The sequence below is a fragment of the Haemaphysalis longicornis genome, unplaced genomic scaffold, assembly GCF_048455015.1.
Source record: "Haemaphysalis longicornis isolate Haplotype H1 unplaced genomic scaffold, Haemaphysalis longicornis Haplotype H1 scaffold_9, whole genome shotgun sequence".
Lineage (NCBI taxonomy): Eukaryota > Metazoa > Arthropoda > Arachnida > Ixodida > Ixodidae > Haemaphysalis > Haemaphysalis longicornis.
In genome coordinates this window covers 101,370,380-101,380,213 of record NW_027526460.1, presented here as the reverse complement: position 1 = coordinate 101,380,213, position 9,834 = coordinate 101,370,380, and the positions used below count along the sequence as shown (strand labels likewise).

The window sequence follows — 9,834 nt, the reverse complement described above, 5'->3', positions numbered from 1 at the left end:
TTGCATCTTGCTTTCTAATGTGTTTTATTTCGTGTTTTCTAACGGTGCGCCGTAGTGCATGACTCCGGATTAATTTTTACCCCTTGGATATGTGTAAATGAACAGTCAACCGATTTTTGCGGAGTGCAGGTCCTCTGGCTCATATGAAAGCCAGCGTTTTATGTACTGGGCTAACCGCACGGAATTTCCAAATAAACAGGCGGAAATATTTTCTGAAGTCTGAAAGATTGAAAAGTAGTGACTAAACATGGTACTAGCAAGTACTAGCTTATGTGTCCCAACAATTCCGTCGATTTAAAAGCGGGCTTCAAAAACCACATGAAGGAATAATTATAAATAAGGTTGCACATGGTTGTAGTTTTAGCCGGGGACAAGTTTTTATAGACCTCTTCAGAATTCCTTTTGGCGGGATCATGTGTGGCTGGTAGATCTGAAAATTTCGATTAAAAAAGTGCTCGGCCGCTATCAGTAAAATCCTTTCGGATTAAGGTGTTGTAAGTGACGAATTTTCATTTGGGATAAAGGAAATATACTCGACAAAAATCGGTTGTCTGTACGTTTAACGTACCCAGATATCTTCACACGTTGGCATTTTCGCACCTGGCCTCTCGCGTGGTGCCTTGAGAACTGTGTCAGAATGGTAACCGTAGTGGGCGTTCCAAATGTTCGCATAATCCCGAGTCGGCCCTCGTCGCCGGAGACTGGCCCACGAGCTGAAAATCGTCATCAGGTCGTCTAAACCTTCTAGCCACACAACCACTCCCCACTCATTATCACGAGGTCAGAGCGAAGCATTAAGCTTGCATAATAAATTTGCGGTTGATTCTCGTAATAAATTCGACCCTGAGGTGCCTTATGGTCCCCATTTATGCAGCGTCGCCTGCTACTCACTTTGTAGGCATTGCGTGCTTTAATCCGACAGGGGCGCTATAATCGGAAGCGCAGTGAAGTATGCACAAATTATTTTTGACCTTTAAACAATGATTTACGCTAAAAAATGTTATAATTTATTTAAAATATGTTACAAAGTATAACGATTGCGACAATACAATTGTGTTTATTTAAGGGCCAAAGTTAGTGCTCCTTGGCGCTGAAGAGTGCTGAGCTGGGCAACCACACCCGAAGCGTTACAATTTCAAAATGGCGACTTCGTCTAATAGCCGTACGTGGGCCGCGGGCGGTGAACGCAGCGGCAAACCGGACGAGGATCTTTTAGTGTTCGGTTATTCATGCAAGCTATTCAGGGACGACGAAAAGGCGATGCTTATTGACCGCGGGACGCATTTGATCCCCTGGATGGGCGACGACAGCCTAATGATTGACAGGTCCGTCTCCAAGCAAACAATGCCCTCCCTCACTTTGTGGATTTGCGATCTCAGGAGTGCAGGTTTTTACTGATGTTTTGACCTATCTGCATGCTTTCTTGCTAACTGCTCTGCCATAGTTGTTCTAGCGACCTCGTGGCTGCAGGATGCGGGACGCCCAGCAACGGAGAGCAAGCAGCCCTGGCTGGCCTTGCGCGATCTGTTTGTGCTAACTTGGGCGCTGCGCGCACTCGGCGCTGCGGCTTTATGGCGCGCATTTTGGGCTCGTATGTGTGTGGTGGCGTCCCCGGTTTGCGGGACGAGAGAGAACAGGTACAAAACGTTTCCTTGCGCGCCCACCGGACGTTCGTGATCGTCCTGCGAACGTTGATTGCACCATCGGGTGGGACGAGATGCGCAGCAAGGCGGCGTGCGTGTTTTTTTTTTTTTTTCTTTGTTTCTATCTTTCTTCAGTATCTTCGTTTCAACTTTTGCCTTAGGACAGCGGATCATAATCGGCGCGAGCTACTAGGGTTGTAACATGCAGTGCGTGTGTCTGTAATGACGATTTCACTGGGGTATAAGCTTCCGGTTATTCACACCAGGGGACGCTGCCGTAAGGGGTAACGCAAATTGCGGAAAGTTTGGACTCTAGGTGCAACGTAATGCGCTGAAAAACCACGCTTTTGGTTTGCATTTACAGATAACTTTTTACTGTGTAAAAAAGTCTACCTTATCAAGGGCTGATTTGCGGCTCAGTGCGTTCAGGTCGGTAAACTTATCTTTGGCAAGGGAGGTATTGCATCTGTGCATGATTCTGTGCTTTTATGCCATTTGGTGCAATTAGAGTGACTAGACGTTTTAGAGCAGCTTGTAAAACCACTTCGGGGCTGTCTCACTCAACCAAACTAAGCCTCAAACTTGGCTTTCCCCACCAAGCGTAATCTCGGCAGAAGCGTTGACCCTCAATGATCTGACTTTGGTTAAAGAAAGCACAATGCCTCGCATCGGCCGCCATTTAAGTTTGCCCGTGAGCCGCTGGAGTAAGAGAATTCAGTTTGGGGAACTCTGTGTGGTAAGTCCTCAAGGATATCACCTTACAAGCGTTAAGCGGAGCTCGTTTGAGACTTGTAGCGAGAGTTTTGCAGCATCGGGGCCCACTAATTGGGCCCTTTGGCATGCATGTGTGTGTCAGGTACGATGCAAGAGGCTACCTCCACAGCATCGGAGAATACGAGCCAAAGCCCGGGGCGGCCCTTCAGTACGCCGCGTCGCTCAGTGAAGAAGAGAGGGCCATTGAAGACCTGTGCGAAGAGGAACGCTTCCTGGCGCTCTTCAGGGACCTACATGAGGAGTCCATCTACCAAGGTGAGTGGTTGCAGCACACCATTTCGGCCACTTACTGCGAGTGCGGTTGATTTTAATGCGGACGTATTAGGTCACTTGGTAGGTCGAAGATCAGGCGCCCCTAGCGCACAGACTCTGGCACATGGCATAAGGAATTAAAAAAAATTATTTCCCCCCCCCTTCCCCCTTCGTGTAACAACAGCAATGTTCGAATACGAAGCTTTCTTCTGAGTGATTCCTTGGTTCTCATCTGAGTTTCGTCTTTGACATGTTGAGCTTTGACTTTGTCTTGCACATTGCTGTGACTTTTGATCGCAGCGAATTTGACTTTGACCCTTTGCCATTTCATTTTTTAAGAAAAAAAGCTTCGTGTTCGACCACCGTTGACGCTAGACGCAGGGGTCCATGATTATTCTGTCTGATTTTGTTTGTCCATGCACATCTGTCCAAATCAAGACTGCCTCGAGCGCTTGGCAACGGCACAAGAGGATAGGCGTCAGCTTCATAGGGACCCAGATTCAGTTACGACTATGGGAAGCGTTTTATTGTTCTTGTGCGATCATTGTCACGTGCCCTGCCATTGCGTAAAGTTGGCTTTTCGGCAGTGAGTTCTCGACAGGGCGCACGCCATCAGTGAACTCATCGTAGTACTAGCAAACATTAACACAGGGACGAAGTTACAGAAGAGACGAAGCACTTGCTAGAACTTCAACCCAGTTTGTGGCACAGAAACACGGAAAGCACCTATAAGTGTATAAGTGCACGATATCTGGACAGATAATCTTAGACATAGTGAATAAGAAAACAGTATTGCAAACATCACACTTGCTGATGTCACAAAAGCTCAGAACAGTGCCAGTCCATTATACAGGACGTAACTTAATCCACAAATGGACAGACAAATTGTCGAGGCCTTCACGATAGGCAGAGAAGGGGGAAAGTGTGGAAGTGCACCATCCTTGGCACTATCTGCCACAGGAATCAATTTTTCGGAGAGGGGTTGCTGGTTGAGCATGGGCAACGGGTGATAGGCTCCGGAACGATCGCCGGGTGGCGCTGCACTCTCCCCGGAGGGGGAGTACGCCGGGCCGGCGGCCTATTCGGCACGTGCTTTTTTCGCTGCGCGCGTGCTGCATTTCTCGCGCTAGGAAGAGGGCTGGGTAAAATTTTCTTTCGACTTATGAAAGCATACACATTAGCACGTGTCCAGCAAGTTCGGTTTACACGTAGAGTAGCTACTGGGTCCATTTTTGCCGGTGCATGTCTTGTCGTCTGCTAGAGACGCGTCGTCTGCTACGCGCCGCTCGAACGGCCGAGCGCCCCGGCGGTTTCACAGGATAAACAGTGCTCTTGTGAAGCAGTCGCCTCCCGGCCCGCTCCTCCGCGCCTGGCAAGTGCACGCGCAGCTCGCGCTGTCTCCCGCACCGCCTGAGGCATCCAGCCCCCTACTCACGAATGCGAAGAAAGCGACCGCCTGCTTCGCGAGCCACTTAAGCCAGCACGTACAAAGGGCGGCGGGAACACTCCTCACTCGCCCGAAAGGAAAATATTAACTGAAAGTGAAGCAAGCCCCCCATATTGTTGCATGGTCAGCTGCCACGACAGTAACAAGGCGAAAGAAGAGGATCCATTTGTTAAATTCTGCATATTCCCCGCGAAAGCGCACCAAAAGGATAGATGGTAAGCATGGATCACTGCGGCTCAAAAGGTGAAATAAGTTGACACATTTTTGTTTGTATCTGTGTGCTTTCAGTTTACATTACCCGGCTTTGAAAATGCAAACTAGTGTTCTAACGAGTCCTCCCCTCTACACTTTTTTTAATGCATGCTGCCAATGATTGTTTTCCGCTATAATAAATGAACTTCGGAGTTGTTTAGCTGGTGCCGTTCGATATCGTCCATATATAACACAATAGGTTGACATTTTGCATGGGTAAAAAAAAATAGTTTCTAGCGATTTACCTGGCTGTAGTAGCTCTGGTCCGTCTTGTCATTGTGACGTGTTCTGGACGGGATTTCTGCGTTGTTCGCTTTTTTCCCACATTTAGCAATACTGGTAATTAGAAGAGGTATACATGAAATTCTGTATATTATAGTAATTAAAAGTTATACGCCACAAGCTGTTCTGTTGTTTCCGCGAACTGTCACGCTAACCCATACTTGTACTCCAAGCGGGTGACAAACATTGCAAACAAAAATTTCTTCAAGGACAAGTAAAATGGAAATGCGGCGCTGTCAGCGCACCCCTTAATTAGCGTGTGCCTTTCTAATGCGTTTTTATAAGATGCAGCTGATTGTTTCAAGAGTAAGAAATAACCTATTAACCATAATCAATCACGTTTATCTTACATTTCTTGCAAGCGTCAGTGTTTCTGCAGTCCAGAAAGTCCGGATGTCAGAAGCGCGAGCACGCGAAGGGAGTAACAAACAAGAGAAAAGTACGCTGTAACCAGCTGTACAGCTGTCGCCTTGCAGAAGAAAAGAGCAACCGACGACCGCCGAACAACGCGTTTCCCCCCTGAAAATCGGGGCAGTCTGCCGGTCGAGCGGCGGGAAGCAGGCGGCGCGTCTGTAGCAGACGACAAGACAAACGTCGACAAAAATGAACTCAATAACTACTCTACGTGTAAACTGAACTTGCTGGACACGTGCTAATGTGTATGCTTTCATAAGTCGAAAGAAAATTTTACCCAGCCCTCTTCCTAGCGCGAGAAATGCAGCACGCGCGCAGCGAAAAAAGCACGTGCCGAATAGGCCGCCGGCCCGGCGTACTCCCCCGGAGGGGAGAGGGCAGCGCTTCCCTCGCCCGGCAAACTTTAGCTTCGCCTCCCTATAGCCGTGCGCACGCATAGGAATAATTTACGTCTTGTGATGTGGGCTGGTGCTGTGTGAGCTTTTGTGAATGAGCAAATGAGACGTTTGAGGTACTTTTTTGTTGGTTTGTTCACTGTGCTTTGAAGAATGCCTTTCCACGTATCATATACATATAGGCATTTTCCGAGTTTCCGTGGCATAAACTGAGTTGAAATATCTCGCGTCTGTTTCTTCTCTTGTGTAGTTTTGTCCCTGTGCTAATGTTCCCTAGTACGATGAATTCCCTAGTTAGCAACCTACTCGCCTATCTTTACACTTGAGCCATCAGTCAGACATTGAAAGCTCCGCTTTAAAGACGGGGAAATTGAGTTTGAAAGAAAATTTGGTAAATTTGGGTCTGGGTGGGATTTGAACCAGGGACCTCCAGAATGCAAGTCTGGAATGCATCCTCAAGACACGAAAAGAGCTCAGCCGCTCAAGCCGATTAAAGGGTGGGCCCAGTGAATGCGTTGGGGGTCTTCGACTAAGAAACAAGTGTTAAGAAAGTGTTCTGATGTCTATGCGAGCAAGTTGAGCAGGCCGACTTCAGAAGCAGAAATCGGTGTAGTAGCAGAGTCACGGTTAATGTGAATCTGGAATTTCATGTGCTTGTTTCCAAGGCCTGGAATTTTTAGACCCTTGAAAAACATTCAGTGTTAAGAATTTTATTTTTAATAAGCGTAAAAAACCACATTAGGCTACGTGAGGACTGAGTAAATGAGAGTTGCTTAGTTAGCGAATAAAAGTTTGGATTTTTTAATGCACAACGTGCTTTTGTCTATGTAACTCTAACAAACCATTAAGAGAAATCTTTCAAGGCAGGTATGTCACTAGAGCCATCATTTCGACGAGCCCCCTCGCTTAAACATTGGCTTCAGCACTGTTCCCATTTTTGAACAATTTCTCGTCACTTCAAGCCTTCATGTACCCCTGAACATAGTTATTTTTTAGATTTCTGGCAGACACTATGGTCCACATGCACAGTCTTGAAAGCCCTCGAGGACACTCAAATTTTTGTCATAAAAACCTGTGCGAACCCTAAGAGTGCAGCTAGGTAAACCATTTTCTTTCTTGGCGATCCAGACTTGAGTATGTGTGAGTTCATAAAAACCGAGAAAAGAAAAAACATGCAAAAGGTAAAGGATGTTGATACAGTAATAGGAGAGCAATCACTCCATCATAAGAAACACTGTGGTAATTTTTTGACGGGTGTACATTCCAAGGTTTGAGGGGGAGTGTCTAGTGCTGCACTGCTTTTGTGGGCGGCGAAGATGGGTTGGCTTGGAATTTTGCAATACAGACAAAACAGTATGGTCCTTTGCGTTCTGACTTTTTTGTGTGCTACAAAACGTTTGCATTATTTTTTCCTGTTTTTTTTTTCCTGACGGTACGCCATCAGAATTACATTGACCTGCCTGACGGCTAGCCTAACCATGAGCATTCCTAATGCGTTTTTTTAGAGGAGGAGCTGAAGCGGCTCAACATTGCCATGAATGCGGACGGCACCTACAAGGAGACGGCCTTCTCCTATGACTCGGAGAACTCAGCCCAGGACATGCAGGACACACGTGAGTATAAAGTGATGACAACTCTGTCCCTTTTTTTTTTTTTTTGGCTTATAAGGCAACAAAAGCCTTCAAAGTCGCTATGTTTAAATGGTCGTGAGATGCAAGAATCGTACAAAAAGTCGGGGCATGAGGTGTGAGTTGCAAGCAGGGGATCATGTGCCAAGCAGCGTCAGTGTCGGAGTAGGCGGTTGCCGGACGTGCATTACAAGCCACGTTGAGAGGGGAAACAACCGGCGAGGGCAGGCAGGTGGCACCTGGTGATGGCTAGCGGGTGGAACGAGCTTCCAAATGTGCTGTCCTGGGCGTGTATAGGCGTTTCCTAGTCAGCACAGCCAAACGACGCATGGCGCCATCTAGGGGCATGTTTGAAGCTATGTCCACGGCCATGTGGCCCTCAATTTAATCGTTCAGAACAGCTTGGTCTCGTAGTGTAGTAGTTCAACTCCTGCGAAGCGAACATCCTAACCCGGGTTTAAATCCCACTACCGCTTTTTTTTTTTTCCCGGAGGATTTTTCATATGTGAATATTAACATTTGTTGTAACCGATATACCGTATTTACCCGATTCTAACGCGCCCCCGATTCTAACGCGCACCCGATCTTCCTGGCGAAAAAACCGAAAAAACTTTCACCTCCGATTGTAACGCGCACGGGACTTTGTGACTCAGACAAACGAATGCGAGAGAAATGGGCGATTTATTTCCCGAAGTAATCTCACTCCTCGTCGCTCTCCGCTGACCACAACATCTCGGCCTCGGTGCCTTCAAGCGCGTTCGCGATGCCACACTTCTGAACGAACGTTCAACCATGGTCTATGGGATCGTGGCCCACGCCTCGCACGCCCATCCCGAGAGCTTCTCCAGAGGTGCACGCTTCAGCCGACCGCTCGTTTTGAACGCGTGGGAGCTGCTGCTGCCATTGCTGTTATCAAGCGCGCAAGTGAAACGATTTGACGATTTGTGTGAACTCCGATAGAAAAGCCTAGGCGCCTAGGCTTGCTGCGTCCGAAAAATCGTTGCTAAAAGCTTTGGCGCCATCTTGAGATGGCGATGGGTGGGACGAAATTTCAGCTGTTTCGGCAGTTTCGGTTTTGTATCCGATTGTAACGCGCATGCGATTTTTCGACCTATTTTTTCGGAAAAAAAGTGCGCGTTAGAATCGGGTAAATACGGTAATCTATTTATGACATCTTTATGCATTATAAATGGGATTTCGGGCATTTTTGTTACCTTTCGGTCAGTTTCAGCTACTGCTTCTAGTACTTTTTTGCGGTTTTGCCTCTTTTAGGTCCGTTTCGGCTACATCTGTTGACTATTTTTCGACACCGAGGTTTTCAACCATTGCAAGTCCGTTTTGCCTGTTATTTACTTTAGTGCAGGTGGTTTTGTATGCTTTAGTTGCGTTTATGCTGTGATATAACCCCCATAAGCAAGCTCAAGTGACTTCCGGCTGTACTGACTAGGAAACACATATACGCGTCCCGGGCAGCTGGTGAAGTGGTGATGGCACAGCCACAAAGTTCAGCCGAAAGTTCGACAGAAGGTCCGATTGGCTTTCACCTTCGTTTTAGAAAGCTCTAAGCATCTCCCGTGATTTTTTATTTTTGAACCCGAGAAATGGCGGCCGAACCTGCTCTTTGCTTTTGCAGCTTGCTCAGGTTTTGTGTGTGTGTGTGTAAAATGCGAGTAGTAGCCTCACACTGCGTCGTGCGTGCTTTGCTGTTCCAGAGGACGAGGCGGAGATACCGTTCAAGGCTCCCAAGGGTCTGCACATTCCGGTGTCGGTGCCTACGGTGAGTTTCGGTTGTGCCGGGCCTTTTCTGCTCGTGTTTGTGGACGCTCTTTTTTGGAAGTGATTTTGCTTGCTTGCAGCTTTCTGGGGAATTGGCTCTGCCACTGCTACAAGCCATAGAAACCCATGTAAAGGGACACTTAAGACAGCTGGGAATGTGTTGTAATTTCTAACCAGGTTAAAATCTAGGATGTCTGCGCGATGCTGGTTTTTTTGGGGGGAATTTGTTTTTAAATGCAGAGCATTTCAGGAACTCACGATGTCACCCGCGTTGACGTCCGTAGTCCGCACGCTCACTGCGCATGCGCGTCGAGTCGAGGCGATAGCGAACACTCTCTCGCGAGGGGCATTGGATTGGATTCGATTGGATTAAAGTGGATTGTGTTGGATTGTGTTGCGTCATAGCCGCGGCAGACGCGCTGGGGCCGGCGCATGTGCAGTACTCTCTCTTCCGCGGTTTCCTCTCCTTCGGGCACGCTGCGCATATATCCGGTGTGCCGTTCTCCAGCGAAGCAACATCCGCGCTTGGCTCAAACACCTAGAGTCCACGCTGCTTTACAAGTACGCCAACTTCGTCGACTGGGACCGGCTTACGCAGTCCCCTCAACGTATATAAGCGGCGGAGCGCGCGTTCGGAATTCAGTCAAGGGCGTCTTTGCTTGGCTTTCGCTTGACGTGACGCTTTGCTCGACTCGAGTAGATGCGACGCATTTACTCGAGTTCCCCCCGTGGGAAGATGCGGGCGGCTTTTGTAGTTCTTTCCGACGCCACTGCTCTGGCTGGCGCTGCATTTAATCCCCAAACCCCATTTCTCAGCGTTCGCTCGGCCTGCCATCGTTGTTATTTGCTGTCGATTTACACAAAGTTTGTCCCAAGAAAAGCGCATTCAGAAGAATTTGTTTTTCTTGTACATTGTTCCTTCTCATGGATTTGTTGATGTTGGCTGTGACAAAGCGCCTGACTGTGTTGGA

At 47.9% G+C, this 9,834-nt stretch overlaps 1 protein-coding gene across 3 annotated transcripts in view; it reads left to right on the top strand.

Moving 5' to 3' along the window:
• Positions 1 to 1,122: 1,122 nt before the first annotated feature.
• Positions 1,123 to 9,834, top strand: part of Su(w[a]) (suppressor of white-apricot) — a 50,161-nt gene continuing 41,449 nt past the window's right edge. Inside the window, exons 1-4 of one of the 3 annotated variants that reach the window (XM_077684193.1) lie at positions 1,123 to 1,325; positions 2,500 to 2,672; positions 6,965 to 7,072; positions 8,800 to 8,864. In XM_077684193.1, coding sequence (XP_077540319.1) covers positions 1,141 to 1,325; positions 2,500 to 2,672; positions 6,965 to 7,072; positions 8,800 to 8,864 — 531 coding nt within the window. In that variant the 5' untranslated portion in view covers positions 1,123 to 1,140. Of the gene's footprint in view, positions 2,380 to 2,499; positions 2,673 to 6,964; positions 7,073 to 8,799; positions 8,865 to 9,834 lie in introns of all 3 variants that reach the window. The other 2 variants (XM_077684195.1, XM_077684194.1) reach the window with 2 other exon arrangements.